We start from the raw sequence: 26,169 nt of genomic DNA on the forward strand, positions 1-26,169 counted from the left end.
CCACTTCCTGAGGTCAGCACTCACCTTAGAGAAACCGTGTCTGTTGCATCACGGTGGCCAGACTGCTAGGGGTGGTGGGTAGCCAAGCCAGTGTGTGCCTGGGCTCTGGAACCAGACTTCCAGGGTTCAAGTCCCGGCTCTGTTCCTCACCTAGCCTTGTGGGCCTCAGTCCACCTGCTGGGCTGGCCACTGGAGCACTCTGGCCCTGCCAGCTCACGGCAGCACTCGCTCCAGCCTTTGCTGAGAGCAGCTGTGAACGGAGGGACAGCACAGCTCGGCTGCTGCACTAACACGGCAATGCCTCATGGCACCACAGCTCCCACGTCCATACAGGGCTGCTCTGGGCCGAGATTCGCGGGCCAGTGCCAGGGCCCTCACAATGTGTGTCTGAGCTTTTCCACGCTGCGCTCACCTCCACAGGCTTATCCAGAAAGTAATGGGGAAGCAACTCCCACCAGCCAAGTTCAATGGCTTTATTGCATTGGGCTTCTAAAAGTTATTATTTTTATAAACTTATGTATTTGAAAGGTGGAGTGACACAGAGGTAGACCATGTATGCACTGGTTCACTCCCCAGATGGCTGCAAGGCTCACGCACCCAGGCCATCTTCTGCTGTTGTCCCAGACACACTCATAAGAAGCTGGACAGGAAGTGCTCACATATGGAATGCTGGCACTGTGAGTGACAACCTACTCCGCAGCACCACAACACTGGCTCCGAGTCAGCTGAGTACACTGTCTAATGCTGTCGGGAAAGCCTACCTATCTCTGCAAACACTTAACATTTCTTTGTGATCAAAACATCAAAAATCTTGTTTCTAAAGAGAAACACACAGGAACTATCCATAGTTGCTCTGCTGTGCAGAAGGGCTCCAGAACCTCTTCATGTCTGGCCCTAATTAGTGCCTGCCAGGCACCCTTTCCCAGCCCTCCCTCAGCGGATCCTCCATCTCCACGCACCAGCATCCTCCATGGGCTCCGTTCATGTCCCGGCAGCTCCACTTCCCACCCAGCTCCCTGCCTGTGGCCTGGGAAAGCAGTCAAGGATGGCCCAAAGCCTTGGGACCCTGCACCTGTGTGGGAGACCTGGAAGAAGCTCCTGGCTCCCAGCTTCGGATCGGCGCAGCTCTGGCCACCATGAGCCCTTGAGGAGAGAACCAGCAGATCTTTTTGTCTTTCCTTCTCTCTGTAAAATCCGATCTGCCTTTCCAATAAAACAAATCTTACAAAAAAAAAAAGTCCGACAGCCTAGGTTAGTCACCTCGCCGACTGTGTCGGTGGTCTGATGACTCAGAGACGTCACCGCTCGGCAGGTGCCTTTGGGGCCTGGAGGCCGGTTGGAAAGCACGTGGTAAGGGCACCCTCGGCTCCAGCGCTGCGGATCTGACGCGCCACTGAATTAGAGGATATACATGAATTCTGGGCCCACTTAGGGACACTTCAGGCCATGTGGCTTAGCCAGCAAAAAAGCTCACACTAACATGCCAGGTGAAAGGGGTGACAACTCTACTGCTGGGTGCCAGTTTCAAGGACAGGCTTGCCCCGGGTAGTGCTAGCCAACTGTCACCGTGAGTGCAGAGGGCTACAGCTGGGGCTGTCATGGTGTGTGTTGAAGATTCGTCATTAGTACGCTGCAGTGGGAGCTGCCATCTGTTCCATGACACTGAGGCTAGGGGATGGCTAGGGGGCGGCTAGGGGGCAGGGGGCGGCTAGGGGGCGGTGAGGGGGCAGGGGGCAGCTATGGGGCGGCGAGGGGGCAGGGGGCAGCTAGGGGGTGGCAAGGGGGCAGGGGCCAGGGAACCATGCCTCGGTCTGAGTGCTGATGAGCTGGCGACAATGCCTGCCTAGGGCTGGAGGTCAAGGGGCACACCTCAGGCTGCATCTTTCCCCAGCACCTGGGCAGTGCCGTGCCACAGAGGCTGCTGCTGCCTTGGGGTGACCATGGGAAGGGTGTGGACCTAGGAGCCAGGTTCACGTGGGTTCCAAGCCCGACTCTGCCCTCGGCAGCTGTGTGGAGGGGCAGGTTGCTTAACTTCTCTGAGCTTCAGATTTCTTTTCTGTAAAATGGAATCACATGACATGAGGCTCAGGAAGGTGAAGGCACCCTCCCTGTTCCCATGGCATGGGGGTGCCTTCTCCTGGCCCTCCTGCACTCAGCCTCAGAGGAGACCCACTTATCTTTTCCTTCTTAAAATATCTATTTTATTTGAAAGTCAGCTAATCCTGAGCCTGAGGTGCCAACATCTCAGCACCGGAGAGGCAGAGAAGAGAAAGGGGCAGTGACAGGGATGGGTGGGAAGAGGCCAGAGGGGCAGAGAGAGACAGGTTCATGGCAATTCCCACGGGAGGGAGCCAAGAGTGATGTAGGTGAGGGGCAGGGCCCTGCATGGACCCCACCCGCTGCCTGGGACCAGGGGCACTGGCACCGAGCCTGAGGATACTTGAATTTGATGATGAATGATTAAAATAAAAACCGAAGGTGGTCTACTCAGGGATGGGACACTCGCCATGGTCAGGGTAGAGCATGGGCAAGGCTGGAGGGACCTGACCCCCAGTGCCGAGGGATGCTGCTAGCAGGGTCGTGGCAATGACTGAAGTTGTCTGCAGACACTTAGTAGAGGGGCAGATGAAATTACCCGCACAGCCCCAGGCCGGCACTGCCCCGGTGAAGTGCATGGCTCAGGCAGCCGACCTGGAGGAATCAAGCAGAGAACATCCGCTCAGTGGGATCTAGGGGCTCTGGAACCCCTGGGGAGCCCCTGTGACAGGCAGCAGGGTGTTCAGGCTGCCGTTGGAAGGCAGTGGCGGGCCCCAGCCAAGCCAGCCTGGTCTACACAGTGAGGTATGCTGAACATGTTTTTAAAATGGCAGCCTGTCAGGGTTCGCACTGCAGCACAGACACTCCATATGGGCACCGGTTCGTGTCCAAGCTGCCCCATTTCTGATCCAGCTCCTAGTTATGGTCTGCGAAGGCAGCAGAGGATGGCCCAAGTCTTTGAGCCTCTACATCCAAACGGAAGACCCAGAAGCTCCTGGTTTGGGACAGCCAAACTCCAGCCACTGTGGCCATTTGGGGAGTCAACCAGTGGATGGAGGATCTCTCCTCTCTTGTTCTGTCTTTCAAATACAAATTAAACTAGATCTTGAAAATGAGAGTGCATTAAAAACAAGCAAAGAGAATCACAGCATCTTGGGTGCGTGACTTTGGTGAGTATGTGGCTTTACCAGAAATTTATCACTGGCACCATGGAGATGCCGCGTTGAGCCGAGGTTATGGGTCACGTGGCAGGATGCCGCGTTCAGCCGAGGTTATGGGTCACGTGGCGGGAGGCTGTGCCGGGTTGAGGTTACCAGTCACGTGGCAGGATGCCATGGAGGGTCAAGGCTATGGGTCACGTAGCGGGCTCTGCAATGATCTTCCAGAGCTCCTGTAACACAGAGAAAGGACAGGCCCTGAAGTGTGCTATCTCAAGTGGCAGGAAAGCTGGATGGACAAACCCTGGGGGACCAAGATGCCACAGGGCGGACAGGCCCTAGAGACAGGCAGTGGGCTCCGAGGCACCAGCTGCCCTGGCTGCTGACCTGTCTGAAGAGCCGACTTCCCGGGTCTGAACACTGGCACCTGCAGAGTGCACCAGAGCAGTGAGGTTCTGCAGCCCGCCTGGCACAAGCAGCCTCCACCTGCATGAGCAGTCTCCCTGGAGGCCTCTGGGAGGCAGGGCAGTGCTCAGGGTGTCTCCACACACCCTGGAAGTGCCCACAGCCAGCCTGGGCTGGCCTGGGTCGTGCCTGGGGGCCCGAGAGCCCATGGCTGCTGCCCCTCACCGCTCTTCTCTCACTGAGCATGAGGCCCAGTGAGTCTCTGCAGACCAGGGAAAGGGAGGTTCCTGCAAAGGCCAAGAGGAGGTAAACTCTCCATCTTCGGATCTGCAGGAATCCAGCTCCTGGCAATCTCAAGGGCTTGGCAAGTGTCATTCTGATGTTTCCACTTTTCCCTAAGGGCCAGGAAGAGATTTGGCCCCAGCCCTGCCATGTCCTGGCTGGCTGTCACGTGAGCATTAACTGACAGCGGTGTGACTCTGAGGCCTCCTGTAACAGGCTCCCACTGTGCCCGGGACAAGCCTGTGGGGGCCGGTCAGCAAATTTCCACACTGAAGATGAAGCCACCTGCAGTCACAGCGCAGCCCCCAGCTCAACAACTGCGACCCCTGACCCCAGTGCCCCCCACTGCCTTCCTGCTCCCCCAGGCCTGCTTGCCCTGGAGTCTGAATGACATCAGGAAAAGAATGTGAGATCCACGAAAGTGCTGAGGGGGCGGGTTCTTCGTCTCGCTAGGACTGTGCCACGTCTGCAGGCTCGGCTGTGTGTGGGCACCCCGGCAGCCCCTCCAGGGCTCGGACCTACCAGCTGCTGGATGCGCTCATAGAGTAGCCGCTGCGGGAAGGAGGCCTCCACGGGCTCCACCATGAAGCGCAGCGGGCCGCCCGCCGGCCTCTCCAGAGCCTCTAGTGAGGCACGGAAGTGGTCGTAGGCTTCGCACGTCACGTCCAGGTGTCGCAGTGTGAAGTTGAGCCTGCAAGCAACGGGCCACACGAGCAGCTGTCATCACGGGAAGGGCTTGGCTGCCCTGTTGCCTCATGGCTTTCACTTCCCAAGGGCGGTGGTAACTGATGCCCACTGCATGGCAAGCCCTAGTGCAGTGTCGGCCTGCACCTGCGAAGGCTCGGGAGGTGGAAAGCTGATCATCTCCACCTCCCAGGGGCGGATGTCGAGGCTCACAGCACTGGGCAGACGCAGGGGCAGGCTGGCCCACTACCCAAGGGTGCCGACCCCGACAGTCGGGGGGACGAGGACTCTGCAAACACGCAGGACAGTGACAACACTGTCAGAAGTCAGGGGACGGCACAGACTCCAGAGACAGCCACAGCAGAACGGAGTGTGATGGTGCGCTGCGCACCTCGCGCCGCTGGAGCCGAGACTCGGGCTCTTCACCCCTTTCCTTTCTATGAAGAATTTCAGATACACGAAGGAGCAAGATACACTGTCCCCTGTGTAAACACTGCAGTGTGCATCTTCACCCACACAGACTTCAGCACTAACAGCCAGGACTCCGGTTTAGCCCTTGCAGGCCGGGCCGGTCCAACCTGCGGTCTGAAGGTCCCTCTTTGGCCACTGGCTGGCTAGGTGCTGCGCAGGGTCCCAGGACCGCAGGGACTTCCCCAAGGTAAGTGCTGAATGCTTGGTTTTAGGGCCTTTGCTACATATCTGAGTCTGTCTTGAGAAGGTGTGGATGTCCTAAGAATTGGAGAAACCACAAGGAGAGTGTCAGGCACCGTGCCACACATTAAATGGGGCTGTAAGCTGGCAGGACGTTTGCGGGAGCATCCTGACAGGGCTGGGGGTGAGGAGGCTGACTGCATCAAGGAGAGAGAGGCAGTGCCAGCAGAGCCAAGAGCGGAGGTTCTTGGTGGAGCATGGTGGTTGGGCTGTCTTCACGTCTTTGTTTCTCAGCAGCCAGGGCCCGTCCACAGGGTCACACTTCCCCCGGGCTCTGTCAACTGGCAGGCAGGGCCCAGGCAGAGTCGGGGGTGTGTGCATGGTGGGGAGAGGCTGGCTGACCCTCGGGTGCCAGCCCTGCCCAGGCAGAGGGGCTCGCTCACCTCTTCTCTACTGACAGGATGGCTGTGCAGGCATTTCTGAACCTGTGAGCGAGCCGGGACAGCGTCTTAAACAGGGCGTCTGTCAAGTCATCGTCATAAAACACTGCGGGGAGAGAAAACCCACTCCAGGAAAGCCCACCTCCCGGAGGGATCCACACGGACCCCGCAGGGAGGCCCACCTCCCAGAGGGACCCACAGGGACCCCGCAGAGGCAATGCCAAGCACAGAATACTTCCCAGAGCCGAGACGCCCCGGGATGTGGAGCCCGGCCTGGGCAGATGCTTCCTAGATCCAGAGTGCTCTGGGGCAAGAACACAGAGTGCGCAGGTGTGTGCGTGACCGAGTCGCTCACCTTCAGCGGCCAGCAGCACCGTAGTGTGGGCGTACAGGTCAGAGATGTCCTCTTCCGACCAACTGAACGGGACCTCGGGATCTATGGGAAAGGACAGCATGGTGGGTGCCTGCTCCTCTCTGTTGCCCCCAACTCTCACAAGAAACTTCCTGGAAAGGGCCTAACAAGATGGCTCAGCTGGCTAATCCTCCCCCTGCAAGCTCCGGGATCCCATATGGGCGCTGGTTCATGTCCCAGCTGCTCCACTTCCCTTCCAGCTCCCTGCTTGTGGCCTGGGAAGCAATAGAGGACGGCCCAAGGCCTTGGGACCCTGCACCCGCGTGGGAGACCCAGAAGCTGCTCTTGGCTCCTGGCTCCAGATGAGCTCAACTTTGGCAATTGCAGCCATCTGGGGAGTGAGCAAGCACACAGAAGATCTTTCTGCCTCTCCTCTCTGGAAATCTGATCTGCCTTTCCAATTTAAAAAAAAAATCTTAAAAAAAAAAAAAAAGAAAAACAAACTTCTTGAAAAGAGACACTGCTGGGGCAGCTCCTTGACTGGGTACTGCCAGGCAGACTTGCCTGGGTCCCAGTATCCCCAGCTCCAGGGCCATGGCTACCTGTGTGGAGACTGCCAGCCTAAGAGGTGTCTGCTTGCCAGGGAGGGGCAGCGGACCCTGTTGATGGGTTGGTGACCCCCCCACTGCCTCTCCTTTGGGGGCTTAGTTTGTACACTAACAGGGTGGGCGCGCAGCCAGTGGGCACAGAATGCAAAGTGCTTGGCAGCTGACAGGCACTTCCTGCCTTCTGCCCTTGCCAGCCTGACGTGTGAGAGGAAAGGAGTTGCCATATGAAACGGGAGCTGCATTTCGTCCTAAGGTCAGTACAGGCGAGGAGACAACGCTCCCACCCAGGGCTGGACCATTTGCTGGGAAACAGCTCATGTTCTAGGGGTTGCCAGATTGGAGTCCACACCCTGGCCAGCCGGAGGACCCTGGCAGACCCTCCTCCTCTCCCATGGTAGGGCTCATCTCCCTTACCGCACTGTGATGCCATGAGCGTGGGGGACTTGCCAGGATGTGAGGTGACCCTGGTGAGAGCCCGGGTGCTGCTGTTCTGTCAGGGCCCCGGAGGATTTAGAGAGGGATTCCTGAGCCACTGCAGCCCCAGGGGGGACACATACCTGTGCAGAGGTCATCCTTCAGCCAGTCCAGCTCTTTGACCTTCACTGTGCCACCTGTACAAACAAAGTGAACCCTGGATTCTGCATAACCCTAAAGATAAACGTGTACCCCAAACAGCAAGCCCGCTCACACAGCTCTCCTCCCACCCTCCCGCCTCCGTCTCTGGAGCACTTCTGGACTGCTAGGTGTGACCACAACAGACACAGGAACAGATTTCCAAGTTACAGCTTCACCCTTGGGTGCAGCTATCCTCCATGACTGCAAGCTGGCTAGAAAGCTACAGGACTGTGCGCTTAGGGGCACGTGAAAAGGACAAGCCGGAGGCACACATGGGGACGGGAACCCTTGGGTCACAAAGGCATGTCTGGGAGAGCAACGGTTCACCTGTTCCCTCCTGGTCTTTCCTGACCACTCCCCGGACACTGAATGTGTCAGGGACCACACTCCTCTCGGGGCCTGCAGCCTAGCAGGGAAGGGGTGGCAGAGAGCAGCCAGCCAGCCCCACTAGTACACAGTGAAGTGTAGTGCTTCTGGGCTGTCACGGTCCGTCAGGGCACTCGTCAGGAGGCCAGAACCTGAGGAGGAATTGCTGGGGGCAGGAGATAGGGCACTGGAGGAAAATAGGGTACCAAGTGCAATAGCCCAGGGAGGGGACCTCAAGCAAGGCCAATTGGGCTGGACTGGGGGAGCCAGGCAGTGCAGAGGCTATAGAGGGCAGGGCCAGACCCCACAGCAGACAGGACTATGTGAGCTGGGTCTGCAGGAGCCCCCCAGACTGCTGGGAAGCAGGGCTAAGAGGGGCTGCCCAGTTAGAGACAACGGCCAGCAGTCATCATGGAAGGCTATGCTGGGACCCAACAGTGAGGCGAGGGCTGGAGGACAGAGTGGGCTGAGAGCACAACCCGTGAGATGGGTCAGGAGGGAGGCAGGGAAGCAGGCAAGGCCAGGACAGAGGCGTGGAAAGGTGGGGAAGGGCTGGGAGATGACGGAGTCCTGGCACGGATCCAACAGGGAGGGACAAGGCAGGCATCCCAAAGGGTCCTCTGCATGTAAGACAGAGCACGTCCTGGAGAATCCGACGGGAATGGTGACAGGGAGCTGAAGGCAGGATGTGACAGTGGGAAGGTGACCTGAGGTCAGACCACCTGTGTCTTGCAGCTTCTGAAGCCATGATGCCACGTGTTCCCTCCATCTACCTGCCGCCAAGGGAGCAGGTGCACCCCTGCCTCCTGGGTGCTGCCCTACCCGCCCCACGGGCCTCACCTGCGGCTGCCAGGTGGCTGTTGAGGGCGACGTTCCGCTGACACATCGTCAGGAGGTCCGCTCCGACATCTGCAACGACAGGCCAGGCCGCCAGGTGGCAGGCGTCAGGGCACTTTGAGCTCCACAAGCAGCAGGAACTAAGGTTACTTCTGGTCCTGGAAGGCTGTTCTCAGTGCTTTCCCCTGAACGAGAAACCTTCCTGGGGAGTCAGACTGTGCATCTGGAGCGGAGAGGGCTCCCAGCACTTTGCACTCCAACGCCAGGAAGCTCTGAAGAGCAGAGGGCTCAGGTGAGCGCAGGGAACAAGGGCTGGGCTTTGCAGTCAGGCTTGCACTCCGACACCCAGGTCAGAAGGCATTCTGACAGGATTAACTGAGGTGGCCAGTGGGTCCAAATGGGCCAGCACTTGTGTTCCTGGGATGGTTCCCTGCCTGGCCAGCCCAAACAGCGGTATCTGTCCTCTCCAGAAGGAGCAAGGCACAAGAAGGGAAGGGGCTACCCTTCAGAAGAAGGCCCCTGGACAGAGACTGCCGCTGGGTGGTGCGCCTGACAGTGCAAGGCCAGTTTAGCTGTTGCTAAATCCCCAGGGGGCTGTCAGGGACACCCCCTGGGACTCCAGAGAAGCAGCTCCAGCTGAGTTGGGAGGTACCCTTGGCCCTCAGGCCTGGCCCGCCCATGAGCCCTCCGCAGGCCCCCAGCAGCTACCAGGGCTCTGCATCTACAAACCACACAATGCAGAGCTGGGGTTTGGGCTGTGTTCTCGGGTTTGCTTGAGGGTTGAGCATAAAGTGAGCTGGCTAATTCGCCTTGGCTTCCTGTAGCCACTTGGACAAAGGGGACAGCAATGGGCTTCCTGGCTTTTGGCACTTACAGAAATCCTAGGGTAAACACAGGCTTGCCAACTCACTGCTGGGTGCCCCGCAACTCGAACCCCATCTGGCAGGTACCCAGGTATTTCAGGTCAGGAGTTCAGCCAACCCCACAATGTGAATCAAGTGGGGACTACACCACTACAAGCGACTTCCACTTGCTGTTTCACATTTTCTACCAAGAACAGGCAAGACTACTACACCCAGGAACAAAATCACACATTGCTGCAAGGCATGTTTCAGTTTCCTGGCACGTGGACAGGCACGACAGAGGGGCCAGAGTCTGGTGCCCGTTGAACCATTCTGCTACAATCCAGAAAAAATGGAGGTTGGGAAAATCCTCCAGGGGAACAAGGCGGCTGAATCAACAGCAGCTAGTGTCCGACTGTTCCCAGCTCATTTGTCACACAGCAGATACCTGTTGTGTAAGCACAACGTCACATCATTACCTGTGCAGTAGACGGTCTGTGCCACGGTGGCTGCCACGATGCTGGCAAGGCCGGTGCCCGCACCCAGCTCCAGCACCGTGCGACCCTCGAAGAGGTCACGTTGGGACAGGATGTAATCAGCCAGGAGCAGGGCGCCCCGCCACACCTGCAGGGGAGACAGTGGGGCAGCAGGTGGCATGCGGCTTGGGAGGGCTCCTCCAGAACCACAGGTCTCCGCTCACACCTACCCACCTGTTTGCCAACATCCTCCAGCGGGGTGGCCATGGTGTGCTCTGCACAGGATGGAAACGAAAAGAGAAACGCCCGCTGTGAAAACGGGATGGGTTCAAAGTCACGGGCTGAGGACACCTGGCTGTCTGTGGACACGTGACGGGAAAAGCAGAAAGAGGGCTGGGGTCCTGGGGGTGGGGCGGGTCAGTGCAGCCCTGGGACGCCAGGCCTCGAGGGTGGCTCACCCTCTTCCGCCAGAGCAGGTGACTCAGCCCAGAGACAGGGTCGCCGCAGCTGTTCACCCAGCCTATTCAGCACATGCGCACCACCCCACACTTCCCTTCAACATTCAACTGCCGCAACTTCAGAATCACATTTATATGCCAGCAATAATCTTAGCTCATTCCACAACTCTTTCTTACACTTAGAATCACACTGGAACAAAAGAAGCTTGCATTTATGTCCTCTTCAGGAAAGCTGAAGAGAAGTATGTTAAGTAAGTATTCCCAAACAGAAGATAGTACAAACAGGGTGGCTGGTGGTGATGCCAAGACAACACAAACACCAGATCAAAGAGAAAAACCAAGACATCCCAACGCGAGGCTTCCTGGAGGTGATGGCATAGCGGGGTCCTGAACGACAATCAGGAGCGTGCTAAGGTGGCAGGGGCTGGGGGCAGGATGTGCCCGTGAGAGCGTGAGCCGAGGCTGCAGCAGTGTGCAGCGGCTGTCACCAGTACTCTGTCCTGAGGGGAACCGGTGCCATGGAGGAGTCTTGTGCAGTCTTGTGCAGGGACCTGTGTTCTGGAAGGCTCTCTCTGCCGATAGTGGCTCTGCTTTGCTCGCACTTATTCCTGATTTGGTTCTGAGAAGTGTCCTGCCTAACGTGTCCTGGCTGGGCCTGACCAGACAGCACACGCACATTCCTGTGCCCTGACGCTGTGGGGTCACCTTGGTGGCAGGGGCGTCCGGCTTTCCCTTACCGATTTGGATGACATCTTGGGGGCTGCTGTCCTGTGCATCACCTCCAGCGACGTCGTCGTCTTCCTGCTGTGTCAGAACCATGGGCTGTACCTTGGCTCTGCGAGGCTCTGCGGGGTCGGGATCAGAGGCGGCGCGGGGCCTCCTCTCCACAGCCAGATCCCCGTCCTCGTCCAGCTGAGCCCCTGCCCCAGCCCAGAGGGAAAAACCCTCAGTGCTGCAGCCACCTCCGGGAGCTGGCCCCTGGGCATGGCCATCTGTGTCACGAGCACCCTCAGCCCCGGGGTCTGTCTCAGCGTCTCGGCTCCACAGAAGCTTGAACTGTGACAGGAACACTGAAAGGCAAGACCAACATTGAGGATAATCCTGAGGCACCTGCCTCTTCCTCTCCTTTTCCGAAAGCCTCTGACTACCAACGGGAAAGCCAGGTGGAGCTGCCCTAATGGAGGCAGAGAGGACCACGGGGCTGACTTACGATCCCTAAGTCAATGGAAGAGGTTCCAGCAAGGGCTGTGTGTGCAGAGGGCTGGGGGAGGGCTAGAGACAGAGGAGCAAGACCCCAGAGGGTGCTTGGGTCCCCTTCTACTCCAGGGTCTGACCCCTGGCGGGTCGCGTCTCTGCTCCGGCCATGAAGAAGTAACAGCATCCAGCACTGAACAGCCCGCAGCCATGCTGGGCCACAGCTATACAGCACGCAGCTCAGAGCAGCTGCCAGTGTTGTGTGGCTGGTCTTCCCTTCACTTGGAACCGCTGCCTCTCTCAAGGAAAATGCCCCTGTGCATGTCAGAGGTGGGTTTACCGCAGACAGGCCCTGACACGCACACTGGCTTCCCAGCTGCGTGCGGGCGCCTCGCTCCCTTTTTTGGACCGAGCCCTGCGAGCCCGTAGGACTGAGCTCAGGGTCCCCTTCTTTCTCATCAAGACTCCCAAAGCACCTTGAGCTTCTGCAGAGTGCTTCTCTCACTCATTCAGTCTCTCAGCAAACAGCCCTGATGGTACCAAGTGCCATGCTAGGTGCTGGGGGTGCAGAACAGAGGGGCAGGGGTCGTTAGCATGGACAAGCAGGCAGAGGCTGGATTGGGTCTGAGGTCAACGGAAAGTCACCCACTGAGAGATCTAATGCAGGGCAGGACTGCGTGTGGTTTTATTGGTAACAGCTCCCCACGGCTGCTATGGAGGTGAATGAAGGAGAGAGGGGAGGAGAGAAGCCGGGGAGCCCAGGTGGGATACAGAGACAGCCAAGCAAGGGGTGGGCAGCTGGACCGGGGTGGAGTGGGGGGCAGAGGCCTGGGGGCCCACTGGGCTTGGCTCCATTACACCTGTGTTTTCAACACCAAGGTTGGAGCCTGGCACCCAGGACACTCTCCAGGAAGCATAGGTGTTTGCTCAATGAAGGATGGGCACTTAAGTAGTGGCTGGTTTTATGATCTGATCTAGCTCCCTGCTAATGCTCCTGGGAAAGCAGTGTAGGATGGCCCAAGTGTTTGGGCCCATGCGCCCATGAGAAAGATCCAGAAGTTTCAGACTCCTGGCTTTGGCCTAGTCTTGTCCCAGCTACTGTGGCCACATGGGGACTGACTGGCAAATGGAAGAAAATCTCTCTCTCCGGGTAACTCTTTCAAATCAGTAAGTATATATTAAAAAACAATGAAGTGCTATGTGTGGGTGCACATTAAGCTGCTGCCTGCCATGCCAACATCCCTTATGGGCACTGGTTACAGTCGCGGCTGCTCCATTTCCCATTTTGCTCCCTGCTAACATACCAGGGAAAGCAACAGATGGCCCAGGTGCTTGGCCCACCACTACTCATACGGGAGGACCTGGATGAAGCTGCTGGCTTTGGTTTGGCCCAGTTCAGTTATTGGAATCATCTAATTTAAGTAGATGGAAGACTTTTTTCTCTCTCTCTACTTCGCTGCAACTGACTTTCATATAAATAAATCCTAAAAAAGAAAAAAGGCAGCAGCGGTATGATAACAGTAACCTGGTTTTCTCAATCTTTTTCCCATAAAAATGGGTGCCATGGGGCACTGGGCTGCCACACCTGTGCCCAGGCCCTTACCTGGCTGGCCCACAGCGTTGAGCCGCACCATGAGATGTCTGTGGTTTGGCGTGTAGAGGTGGACATCGGACAGCACAGTGTCACTTCTGAAGGTGATTTCGTCCATGGCTGGCAGGAGGAGCAAGCTGCACCATGGCCCGAGTCCCGCAGTCACCTGAGGACAGGAGCAGCTGAGAGGTGAGAGCAGGACTCAGGAAGGACTGGCTGGGGGTGTGGGGGCAGCACAGACAAACCCAGCAGGTGGAGCATGGCAGGGGGACTGGGAGGAGAGCGGTTTTCTTTCCAACTCACTTTTCATTTTTCCTAAGGACTAGGCGAGGAAAAAGAATGCAGCCAAAAATACTTTATTTTGGTCGTATCATATTCCTTTTCAGGAGCATTTTTAAACTTATGATCTATAGCAATAAAGTTGTTCCTTTCTAATATTTCCCACTTTAAAAAAAATCATGAAAATCTTCAGACAAGAAAATTGGGAGACCAGCCTACCGGACCTCTGCCCACTGCTTAGACTCAATGACGGCCCACGTTTTGCCGCCTGTGCTTGCCCTGCCTAGCCATCGCCTACACATCGGAGTAGATAGGAGGCAGCAACGCACGGTAAGTCCATCAGGATCTCTCTCCTCAGTCTTGCCACAGAGCCACAGCAGCATCAGCAGACTTTAGACAATGAACAGCTCCCTACTACCAACCAGGCCACACTTCTCTCCTTCTGCCTCCCTAATGTCGTTCAGTTATTTTCCTCCACACACATGGCATTCGGTTGACACAGCTCTAGTCCTTTTACTCTAGAAGCTAGCACTACCTGTCTTTGTACCACTGGTTGTTTTAGACTTGTTTTGTTTTTTTCTCTTAAAAAGAGGAAGGACTGAAAGAAGCCACAGAGGGATCACTGCACAGGTGGTGCTCGGATATGGAAAAGCTACAAAGGTGACCCAGCAATGACTCAAATCTGGAAAACCACACTTCAGGCAAAGCTTGGTCAAGCAGAAGAAAGATGCCAAATGTCCCACATTTCATGGAACAGCTTGATGGACCTGAAGCCCCTCTAGGGAGGTTGGAAGATGGGACCATGATAATCCATCACAACCCAGGGACCATGGCAATCCATGATAACCAGGGACCACGGTAATCCATCACAACCCAGGGACCATGGTAACCCATGATAACCAGGGACCACGGTAATCCATCACAACCCAGGGACCATGGTAACCCGTGATAACCAGGGACCACGGTAATCCATCACAACCCAGGGACCATGGTAACCCATGATAACCAGGGACCACGGTAATCCATCACAACCCAGGGACCATGGTAACTCATCACAACCCAGGGACCATGGTAACCCATGATAACCAGGGACCATGGTAACCCATGATAACCAGGGACCATGGTAACCCATCACAACCCAGGGACCATGGTAACCCATGATAACCAGGGACCATGGTAACCCATGATAACCAGGGACCATGGTAACCCATCACAACCCAGGGACCATGGTAACCCATCACAACCCAGGGACCATGGTAACCCATCACAACCCAGGCTGTTTTCAGGCTCCAATCACACCCAAACGGAATTCCTACATTTAAGTACTTGTCAAAGGGCGGCAAGTCATCCAAATACATACATTTTTAGGAAACAGGAAGATTACTTATTAAGCTCCATGATGTTTTCCCAACTCAACACTATGAAGCCATGCCAGATTTCACTGTGTCAAAGAAAGCAAAGCCGAAATGCTCCTGAGTCCTTGGATAATACCCTTGGCGAAGGGATGGACAAGACGGTCCAGTCAGAGTGGACAAGACGGAGATCAGGCAGCCTGGACATGATACTACCACTTCAAAGGCAGCCCATGCAGAGATATCCTGGGGGGAAGGAGGAACACAGGACTCTGCAGTGTTAGAGAAAAGCAAGAGAAACCAACAGAACTCTGAAGGTACTGTGAAAGTTAAATGCAAGTCCAAAGATTCCATCTGCTGCTACAGTTGCAACTTTGTTGGGAAAATGACAATCCAAAATAAGTCAACTTTTCCAAAAGTTACCATAGCATCACACACCAAGTTTTCTCAGATGCTGCTAAGAAACTCGTATTCTTTTCCATTTCAAAATTCAAACTGGCCAGGGTTTCCAGGGAACAAACGCTGCATGGCACATCTCACGTGCAGGCGGTTCCCTTTAAAGGGCTTTGCCCAGACCCAGGAACGTGATAAACAAAAGGGACATGGGCCACTTTGGGGGCCAACAGTACGGACTCCCATCACGGCAGCTTCACTGTTAACACTAAGAAGCGAGCTGGGAAGATAGGAGAGTCTCCCTTAGGAGGGTGAGGCTGGATGGGACTGGGCTCCTCGCTGGGCGGGGCTGAGAGGCAGGCCGCCTGGCCTGCAGGTTCGACACCCCCCTCCCCGGGCAGAGCGACAGGATGCTGTTCCCATTCCTCCCCTTGGGCCTGCTGGCGGAGTCGTTCCCTACGGCCGTGGACCAACTCCTTTCCTTTCAGTCTTATCAGCAGTCAGCACAGGACGGTTCGCGGCCAGAAGCAGGTGGACCCGACGGCGACAGCGGGAGAAGACGCTGCAGGAAACCGCGGCCCAGGGCGAGTGGCCGGGGCGGCTCCACGGACCCCTCGGTGGTGTCTCTCCTCCCTCCCTGCGTCAACTCCCAGGACACCGCCAAACACCCTTGTTGGAAGAGGGAAATGGGCTAAGAGTGGCCTCGGGCCTTTGGCTTCGGGTTTGTGGGAGCCCAAACTTCAAAACCAGGCTCCGTGTCGGAGGTCCCCGCCACCCTGCTTCCTCCCGACCCTTCGCCCAGGGGTCCGTATCGAAGGTCCGCGCCACCTTGCTTCCTCCCGACCCTCCGCCCAGGGGTCTCACCCAGCACGGCTCTCGAGTTCCGGAGCACGTCTTCAGCTGGGCTCAGGGCGCCGCCATGACGGGCGCTCCGCGCAGGCGCGGCCCCGCCCCCAGCGTGCGCCGGGTTCCCCGCCCCGTGGCCACGCCCACCCGCCAAGGTGCACCTGCTCCGGGTTGGCTCCCGGAACGGCAGCTCCGTGGTGATTTGTTGCGTGCGGGTAGCCGGCCAAGCCCGGGAAGGCTCTGTAAGGAGTGCACCGAGACCCTGGCAGTGGGGGTCCAGGCCTGTCGCCCTCGTTGTGTGTTATCAGTGTTGTTCAGGCACCTTGTTCGCGGTTCGCGGTATGGTTGAAGAACTGGCATTTTTTTCACCATGGTCCACCTTCTCGATACAGTCTGTTCGCCCTCAGCAGGATATAAGCTCCAGCAGGGCAGGGGGTCATTTACTTTTCCATTTTCAGGGCCTGACTCCGTATGCAGTGCACAGGGCCACTCAGCAACGACTGGCTGAACGAAATAAGAGAGTGTGTTTATTAGAGTTGTGCAAAGTGGTGGAGGAGAGCTCACGCAGTGCCGTTGGCCAGCTTGGGCGGGCAGTGGTGCTGAGCCCAGCAGAGAGCAGCTGGTCAGTTGTGTGGAGGAGGCCAGGTCCCTGCAAACGTCTGGTACCTTTGGGGACACATGCAGACTCTTCATCTGGCCCTGCTCGCTGTGCTCTGCTTTCCCATGAGGCATGGATAATAGGGCTTCTGTGTTTCCCCTATGGTTGTATAATCTTATTGTGGGACACATAGTCCCCCAGGGTTCAAACTGAATTTCCCACACTGCCTTTCCTCCCCCGGCCCATCAGCGTGGCCCGTGGCTAAAGGGTTGAGAGGGTAAGTGTCATGGGCAGCTCCCTACTCTGTCCTTTTCCCTGCAACTTGAATCCACTCTCCTGGGCCGTAGACCCCAGCATGAGGGTGCGGGTGTGGGGCTGCAAGATCCTGCAAGAGCCACAGCAGGCTCCCAACCATGCCAGCCCTAGGCCTTTGACATGGGGCTCCGTGGATTCTGACGTGGAAGCGCTTCCTCTCCAATCAAACCTCGTGTGGACTGCTTCAGTCATCTTCATGGAAAGTAATCCTCCAGCTTCCTGACCCACGGAAAACCTGAATTCCCTGACCAAGAAGCCTCATCCATGTATTCCTTGGATCCCTATTGAATGCTGCGTCTGGGTGAGACACTGACTGGTGTGGTGGTCCTGGTGAGGTTGGGGGAAGTAGATAGGAAGCCTGCCCCGGGGGAGCTCATGGAACAGACAGTCGTACTCCTGGAAGTGCAGTCCTAATTGAGATTACAGGACAAAGGGCCTGGTGGCACTGCCAGGTGCCAGACACTGCCCCCCAAGCCCTCATGCCAATGGAGTCGTTCACTTCTCGGAATGACCCAGTCAGGCAAGTCCTGCATCTGCAGAGAAGGAAAGGGAAGGGCCATCCGGCCAAGGAACTTTCTCAAGTGTGGTCTCATGGCAGGGAGACCACCACCCCCGTTCTTTTGTCCATCTTGCAGAAGGCATTCAAGAGGCCAGGGAGCACACCAAAGCCATGTAGAGCTGAGCTGTCCCACGTGGGAGTTAGCAGTCCTAGTTGACTTCAGTGGAGTTACAAGGCGGTGAAATGGAGAATTCAGATCCTCTGTCAAGGCCTCTGGGGCCGCCCTCACGTAGGACAGTCCCATTGTTGCTGTTTCTTGCATGCCGTGGTTTTCTGAGGACACCCTTGCAAATTCCCCGGCCCTGAAGACGGCTCCAGCACGTCCTGAGTCCCAGTGCTCAGACAATGCCAAGGAACCCAAGGCCGGCAGCACCAGCACACGTGGCTGCTGTTGCTATAGCCTGTAGACTTGACATGGTCTCCATCACACAGCCACCACATCCCCCCTCTCCTTTTACACCTTGCAATGTGTATTAGTTCCCTAAAGATTGCTTTAAAGCTTGCTGGCTTGAAGGAAGAGAAATAGAAATTTATTCTCTCATATTTCTGAAGGCCAGCTAATTTAAAATGAAGCTGTCAGGGCCTGGTGCAGTAGTCTAGTGGCTAAAGTCCTCACTTTTCATGTGCTGGGACCCCATGTGGGCACCGCATCCAACCCCTGCTGCTCCACTTCCCTTCCAGCTCCCTGCTTGTGGCCTGGGAGGGCAGTAGAGGATGGTCCAAAGGCTTAGGACCTTGCACCCACGTAGGGGACCCAGAAGAAGTTCCTTACTTTGGATCAGCTCAGTTCTGTCCTTTGTGGCCACTTGAGGAGTAAGCCAGCGGATGGAAGATCTTTCTCACTGTATCGTCTCTCTGTAAATCTGACTTTCCAAGAAAAACAAATGAATTATTTTTTTAAATGAAGCTGTCAGTAAGGTTGTGTTCTTTAAGGGCAACTTCAAGTTCTGCTTTCATCCTCGCAGTCACTCCTGAAGCCTGGCCAGGGCTCGAGTTCTTCATGTCGCCCGGCTGGGGGATGCGGCGTGAGTCTCTGCTCCAGGGACTTGCCCTGCAGCCCTAGAGGTCCTGGCCAGCACTGGGAACAGGGTGTTCCTCAGCTTGGTGAGGCAAGGGTTAAGGTGTGACCGCTCTTGAGCCGGCTTGTCCTGCACTGCTAATGACTGTAGCAGCCAGGGCGAGGCGGAAGGGCTGTCAGACGTGCAGTGAAGAGTCAGCGGGCAGGAAATTACTGTCAGGTGCTTCTGTGAGCTTGGTGAGGGGTAGCGACTCCCGGCGCTTGATGTGTTTTTCCTGTCAATCCTGGAAGGTTTTGTCCTCCTGGATGGCGCGTGTCTCCTGCGGGATTGCTGAGAGTGGATGATTCGGATTCTGACCCATGCTCTTTCTGCCTGCTTCCAACGGCAGCGGCTGCACGGCCATGCGTGGCGACCTTCACTCTGGTTCTTGGCTCTGTGGTGAGAGGCACAAGGTTGACCTTCAGGTGCTCAGAGCTGTGTTGCTGCGTCATCATTCTCTCCTGAGGCCTTGTTATATGCTAGACATTGTAGCGATCGCTCAACTGCTTTGAAACTTCCCTAATTTCTTTTTTATTTTACATGGAGAAATTTTTTTAGATAGAAATATTTATCTTACATGTCAGAGTAAAAGGGAAGGGATAGAAAAAGAGGGTGAGAGAAAGAGAGAGAGAGAGAGAGAGATCCTACATCCAGCGATTCACTCCCCAGGTGGCTGAAATAGCCAGTGCCGGGCCAGGTGGAAGCCAGGAGCTTCTTCTGGGCCTCGCACAGGATGGCAGGGGCTCAGTTCTTTCAACAGCCTTCCTGCTGTGTGAGGTCGCATCAAGCAGGTAACATTCTAAACTCCGTCCAGCCTCATCGGGTTGGAAATGACAGGTCTAACTGGGAGGCATCTACGGGTCTCGGTTTATCCCACCGGCCTGCCTTTTCTTCATGTGAGAGGTTGGTAATCACACAGGGCCCTTGTGGTACCGAGCTGCAGTCACTTCTTTGTGAATGGCCCCTGGGGTCCTGCGACCTTGACATTCACTCGCTGGCCATGTGGTGGATGACTGTGAACCCACAGTCACAGAGAGATGGGTACCCATGGATCCTCTCACACTGATGCTTTCTTGTTTCTGAGAGTCCCTGGTGGTGGGGCACGGTGGTGGTGTCACAGCTGCTTTGAGAAAGACTCCCCAAGAACAAGGTGTGGTTTGAAATGTGGGCTGGGTGGACGGGGGCTAGGCTGGAGGGTGGAGAAAAGATTGCATCGGGGCAGGAGAAACCTGGGGCAGCTGCTACGAGGCTGCACTGGGGAGGCAGGCCCAGGACTGAGCCTCCCTTTGGGCCACCCTTGTAAGCACCAGATTCCTGTGGGTCAGGCGGGCCAGGCTTCATCCGTGCCTTCCCGCCTGCCTCCTGCAGTGCCTCCCCCTGGGGTGTCGTAGCCAGCGTGGGATGCTCATTTGGGCAGCACAGATACCGTATCCAGCCCATGTAATCATTAATAGGTTTGTTTCTCCCCTTCTTCCAACTCCCATTTTCCTTCTTGTTCAACCCCTGTTGCACCATGAGCTTTCAGATCTCACGAATATGCTTTGATTATGTGGGCTACCAGCAATTCCTTTCATCTTGGGAACATTTGGCAACCCAATCTAATCAGTGGAGGGCAGCTGAAGGCTTGTGGTGGGGGCATCTTCCAGCGCTCTGCCTGTGGGTGAAAATGCACGACCTATCATTTCTTGGTGCCCAGCTGTTCACACTGCCCTGGGCCTGTCCACCCTCCTGGTAGGGGGTAGAGCTGAGCGTCCAAGACCCAAGCCCCTGCCATGTTCCAGTGTATGCCATCTCTCATTTCCCATTGCTGCCTGATTGAGGAGGTAGCAAGACTGGCTTCATCTGGCAGATCAGAAAACTCGAGACTCAGAGATTGGAAGTCAGCAGCCTGGGAGATGCAGTGCTGGGCAGCCCGGCCCCCAGACACACAGCACATTGTCTGTCCTCACTCCTGCTGGGCCAGCTGTGCCCGCAAAGACCATGCAGTCCCTCTGGGTCTTGGTGCCTGGACTGAGCGCTTCCTGGCTTGCCCATTAATTCATTCCTGCCTCCTTCGAGACCTCCACCATTTCAATAGTCTTCCCAATTTCCTTGTTGGGAACTCTGCTTCTGTGGAGAGGGATGGCATGGCTACTGCTGTTGGTTCCCACTGAGGACTCTGCCTCCTTCCTCTGTGTCTCTGGGATGCCAAGTCAGCCCCAAGCCAGTGCTGGCCCATGGTACAAGCTCAATAAATATTGATTCCATGCGAGCCAGCTTTCCAGCTCAACTTTTGCAAGGTTTGGCTATTACTCCTCTGCTCTGTGGGGGAATTTTAGCTACAGGCAAGAGGGGGCAGCTGGTGCAAAAAAAAAAAAAAGTTTTTAATTTCTTCTTCCCCAGCTGGAAAATGTGTTTTTAGAGAACAGTGCCAGGCTCTGTGGAGGAGGAGGAGAGGGGGGTTGGCTGTGCAGGAAGGGACTACAGGCAAATGCCAGGTGCTGCCTCATTCATCCAGACATGCGACAGGCGACAGGCAGGCTATGTGGGGCAGCTAGGCAAAGGAGACTGGCATGTCTGAGGGTGGCAGGGGAGATGGGCACTAGAAAGGATTTCCAGAAAGATCAACATGGTTCAGGAACAAAGCTTGGGCTTAAGCATCTTGGGTTCTAATCCCACCTCCTTCCCAAAGTGCTAGCCTGACCTTCTCCCCTCAGCCGGCCATAACAGGCTCCCCCGGGGGATTTGATGAGCTCCTGTGTGAGGGTGCGTCGTATGTTGCAGGTGCCACTTGCGCTTGCTGTTGCCATGGGGTGACTTCGCGGCAGGAGGTGCTGCTGTGGTTTTGAGGTGGTCTGTCTTCCCCAGAGCTGGTGTTGGGGCCTGGGTGACGGTGGTGGGGGCCAGAGGCTGATCCTGTGTGAGCTTTCTGTGAGGGCAGGAGCAAGTCAGGCCTGCTGCTGCTCCGTGCTCCTGGCCTGCGGTGTGATCTCTGCGCGCATTGCCAACCCCCTACCACTCACTGCAGAGAACACAGCAGGTTCTGTGCTCTTGAACTTCCATGCCCTTGAGTGACAGAAACATCTTCTGCTGTTGTAGGGTTAGCACCAGGCCAGGGTGGTGGAGAAGGGAGGGGACCAACGCACAGGGCCCCTCTCTCTCTGGTGTCCCGTTGCCAGTGTTGCCCAGTCCCGGGCTTTGGGGGCTGAAGATGCACTCCCATGTGGGCCCATGCTGGTCTCAGCCCCAGGCCGGTTGGCCCAGCAGCTAGTCCATTCCTCTCACAGCCTCTGGGGAGAAGCTTGGTTTGAATCCTAAGTTCAGCTCTGTCACTGGGCAAGAGCTCTCACTGCTCTGTGGGCCTCAGTTTCCCTACCTGTACACTGGGGACAAACATGTTGAGAAACAAGTCCCTCGGCCTTCTCCAGAGCATGTCCTGGGCTTGCTGCGTGGCTGGCAGTGCAGCGGCACCAGAGTCCACACAGGGGAGGCCCAGGGGACACGTGACCTCCGCTTGACTCTGACCTGTCAGCCAGCTGGCTTCCGCTCACCCTGGCTGCGTGTTGTTCTGATGTCACTGGCCACACACTGGCCACACACTGGCCACACACAGCCTTCACTGCTCCACTTGCACTAGAGAGCTGCCCTCGCAAGATGGGGTAGCCATACCAATTCTGTCTGTAGTGTCCCTTCCTCCAAGCAGCCAATCATCCTTTCCCCATTCTTGTGGTCCTAGGAGGGACTGTAATGGGGGCCATGCCCGTGGGAGAGTGTCATGTGATCCAGGATGGCCAATCACAGAACCCCCATTTGTTGGCTGATATAATATACTATGACCACCAAAAGGGCCAATTGGATTCTTCTATGGCTTTGGGGAGGAGGCTTCTCTTGTTCTGCCAGGTTTTAGGTCAGGAGAAAAGAAGCCTGGGACCTTTGTTCTGGGGTTAAGAACCTAAGAAACAGAATCAGGCAGCACCAACAACCCTGGAGGTAGCCTTCTAGCTCCTGGATACAGCTCTGCCTCAAGCCAGCACACTCTTGAATTCCCTGGGAGCGGCCTACCTTTTTGACTTTATACTGCTTCCCTGGGGAGAGGCGGGCTTGGTTAGTGTCCTCTCAGTGCCCTGTGACTGGTGGCCCACACACTAGCCCTGGGGATTGTTTGGAAGACACTGCCATGTGTGTGAAAAGGAAGCCACCTGTTTGTCTCCAAATGCTTGCCTATGACTTGGAGAGGGAAAGTCCTTGCCTCATGGGATGACTGTGAGAACCGAGACAAAGCCTTCCTTCCAAACCCTTTGCACAGGACCCTGCAGCTTCAGGAAGCCCAGTAGATACGACGGTCACTGTTTTATTCATAGCAACATCATCAGAGAGAAACGCTCCTGACATGGTAGCAGGGGTGGTAGTGACTTATTTTTCGTTTCATCCCCAGATGAGAAGACAGTTATACACTATGTTTCCTAGCAAGCTTTTCTATTCCTTCCCATCCTGGTTGACTGAAGACTCTTTGAGACACCTCTAGGGGCCTCTGTTCAGTCTCTAAGTCGAGGCCAAGGTCGGATGAGGCCAGGCTTGTCTGGCCCGTGGCTAGACACTTTGTCTCCCTTGCCTGTTGTAGAAGTGAGATGGGAAGTGTTCCCGAACAGAACCCTGGTCGCTGGGAATGGAGTCTCAACTGTAATCAATGTGATGCCTGGGGTCTTGGAGGGTTTTAAGGGGGAAAGACGGTTGGGCAGCTGGGAATGTGTGCATGGAAGAAAGAGGAGTGGCAGCTTTTGTACTTCCCCCCCAGCTTTGCTGTGCACCTAAAACTGTTGTTACAGAAGAGTATATGTGTTCGGCAGCACGTATACTAAAATTGGAACGATACAGAGAAGATTAGCATGGCTCGTGCGTAAGGATGACAAGCACACGCACACACACACACGAAGGAAAGAAAGTCAATTAAAAACCAAACATCTAAAGGGGAAGCAGGTGGATAGTGAGCACGTTGAGAGGCACCAGTTGCACCCATTCTCCAAATGCCAGACTGAGACTCACAGAGGTCTCAACATTGAAATGAGCTGGGCTGCCTGAAGCGTGGAGGCTTCTCCTAGAACACAGTGTGTGCCTCGTCATAGGGAACTACCAGGGAACGTGGCCTGCCGTGTTTTACTGACCCTGGCTGTCCAGTTCCCTTCCTCGACAGTGGGCGTATCTGTGCTGCTCTGGGGGAGCACTGGGGAGACGGTGTGGCCCGTGACCTGCAGCTCCTCTCCAGGAAGGCCCTACTTCTCTTACATTGGGCCCCTTCTTTCCCAAAGCCCGTTCTGCTGTTCTTGAACAGCAGCTGTCTGCTGCTGTTGGTGCAGAGGGGAGGGAAGACCTGACCTTACCTTTGGGTGACCAGATAAACCTGGCCGACTACTGACCTCTCACTCTGTCCCTGTGACGTTGAAAATCTTGATCAGGTTTATTTCTAGTGTGACCTTTGCATGCCCCTGGCCTTGGAGGGCTGCAGGGAGCTGGCTGGAGGCTGGCACTGGGCACTGATATGGCCAGCTTGGCATGAGCAATCTGTCTAGATGCTGCCTTCTTGAGCACTGCCAGGGTCTCCAGAGAGGGGAGAGGAGGACTGGGCAGACTGATCCTGCCTTTGGTGCCAGGGCATGCGAGGAGATGAGACCTAATTGTTCAGATTGATGCCTGGGCAGGGGCTGCAGTCTTGAGCTTGGAGCTGGGCATGAGCTGCAAAGCCAAGGCCATGCCTTATGAGTGGTCACGATTGGTCCATCAGGGACCTAAACTCATAAAGGAGGCCAGAGCGTGATGTGGCATGGTCAGTGGCCTTTGGGTGCAGGCACTGTGACCCGAGCTGTGGCTGAGCAGGCAAATGCTAAAATCCCCAAGAACCTAACCACGTTCTTTCTTCTCCTGGATGGAGGATTGTGTGTGTGTGTGTGTGTGTGTGTGTGTGTGTGTGTGTGTGTGTGTTTCATATGGCGTCTCATAAAAATGCTGATGACAGCCATGTGAGTCGGATTTCATTATATTGACTGCTCCAAAGAAGAGAATGAAATTCAGAGAGCTGCAGCATGTTCCCAGATAGTAAACAGGGCAATGACATTGAGAGGAGGTGTGTTTGATTCCCAAGTTTTTTTCCACTGCATCTGTCACATTAAGCTTTGGTCAACTGACATAGGTTAGTAAATATTAACTAGGCATCTTTTACATGCATGCTCATCTTGCACAATGCACAGGACCATCACATATTTTTTAAAAGGTTTATTTGTTTTTATTGGAAAGGCAGATTTACAGAGAGAAGAAGAGAGAAAGATCCATTCACTGATTCGCTCCCCTGGTGGCTGCAATGGCTGGAGCTGAGCCAATCTGAAGCCAGGAGCTTCTTCCGGCTCTCCCACATGGAGGCAGGAACACAAGGACTTGGGTGTATTGGCAGGGAGCTGAATCAGGAGTGGAGCAGCTGGGACTCGAACTGGTGCCCATCTAGGATGTCAGCACCAGGGGCGGCATCTTAGCCTGATGTGCCACAACTCCATCCCCCTTGTCTCTCATTTAAAGCCTGGATTTCCTGTGTTTGAGCCCTGGCTGTTCTGCTCAGTGATTGTGGGACACTGGTGGACTCTTTCAGTTGCTCTGAGCCTGCAAGGTGGCTGCATGAAGCATGTTTCTCTCATGGGAGTGATGTACAGATTCAAAAAGCCAGTGCACCCTCTTTTTCCTGAGTGAGTGATGGCTGAGACAGGTGCCTTGACAAGGACTCCCCCAGCTCCTCTTGCAGGTCGGGAGGTTGAGGCTCAGGGAGAGGAGGCAGCTGGGGACCCCTTGGCAGCCTAGGCTGTGGTGCCCGCTCCTGCTCTAGGCTCGCTCCCGTCAGCCTTGGAGCTCCTCCGAGCAGTTGCTCTCTGGCTGAGGGGATTATACTATAATTTGGGATGGTGCCCTGAGATGGAGAGGAAGTGTCACTCCAGGCAGGTAATGGGACAATTAGACCATGGGCTGCTGATTCCCCTTTTAGCCTCAGTGACTGCGTGGCATCCAGCGGGGAGGGCCACGCGGCTGCTCCAGGAGCCTCTAATGGACAGGGCAGGCTTCACGCTTGGACGAGCATGCGCAGGTCAGGTCTGGGGAGCCTCGTTGGCAGGTGGAAGAGCATGACCTCATAACAACAATAAACAAGCAGGTGTTTTTGTCTGGTGCAGTGGTCTTACTGAATGCGCAGGCGTGCTGGCTCCGTGACTGAAGCTCTCGGTCACTTCCGTATGGGTTTGCTCCATCTCCGCATGAGACCCCAGGCCCTCACACTGAACTTCAGCCCTTTTGCCTTGCTGCCTGATCTCCTCCATCCCCCACCTGTTTCCTTTTAAAACATTTCCATCTGTACTCGCCTTCTCAATGTGCTTTGGTAATAGCCTTGACACGACTCTCTGGAGTCATAGCACCTGTCATCCTGGCCCATCTTCAGCTATGGGTCCAAGCAAGCCCATTGTATGGCCAAGGAGACTGAGGCTCCCACAGTCTATGCGATGTTGGTGGAAGTTCCAAATCCAGCCTCGGCTGCTCTTCCCCTCTCTGCTCCTGCTAGCGTGCTGCCTGGGGTGGTTTCAATCTGAAATGGCTTGTTTGGGCTCTGCCTCAGGATGCCTCTTCGGCTGGCTGGCTGAGTAATGACATAACACAGCGTTTGAGACGCTCCTCTTCTCCCCGGGATCATTAAAAAATGTTATTTCCTGTTCTTTTTTCAGAGTGGCTGAGCACAGTTCAAGTAGATTATACCGGAATCCTCAGGAAA

General features: G+C 55.7%; 1 protein-coding gene and 1 non-coding gene across 2 annotated transcripts; one reads left to right on the forward strand and one right to left on the reverse strand.

Annotated features, from left to right (window-relative positions):
* Nucleotides 1–3,119: 3,119 nt before the first annotated feature.
* On the reverse strand, nucleotides 3,120–13,947 carry METTL22 (methyltransferase like 22). Its single transcript, XM_040973365.1, is given in 11 exon segments — nucleotides 3,120–3,427; nucleotides 4,404–4,572; nucleotides 5,660–5,762; nucleotides 6,012–6,092; nucleotides 7,174–7,227; nucleotides 8,420–8,506; nucleotides 9,756–9,900; nucleotides 9,987–10,027; nucleotides 10,948–11,280; nucleotides 13,008–13,116; nucleotides 13,118–13,947. Coding segments are annotated over 11 exon segments (1,182 nt in total). The 5' UTR covers nucleotides 13,142–13,947; the 3' UTR covers nucleotides 3,120–3,391.
* A 9,263-nt stretch (nucleotides 13,948–23,210) lies between these two features.
* On the forward strand, nucleotides 23,211–23,313 carry LOC121152094. The gene has a single exon (XR_005883228.1). It is a non-coding gene; the product is annotated as a U6 spliceosomal RNA (small nuclear RNA).
* Nucleotides 23,314–26,169: the final 2,856 nt, after the last annotated feature.

The sequence above is a fragment of the Ochotona curzoniae genome, unplaced genomic scaffold (genome assembly GCF_017591425.1).
Source record: "Ochotona curzoniae isolate NIBS_2020 unplaced genomic scaffold, NIBS_Ocur_1.0 contig_2321, whole genome shotgun sequence".
Taxonomy (NCBI): domain Eukaryota; kingdom Metazoa; phylum Chordata; class Mammalia; order Lagomorpha; family Ochotonidae; genus Ochotona; species Ochotona curzoniae.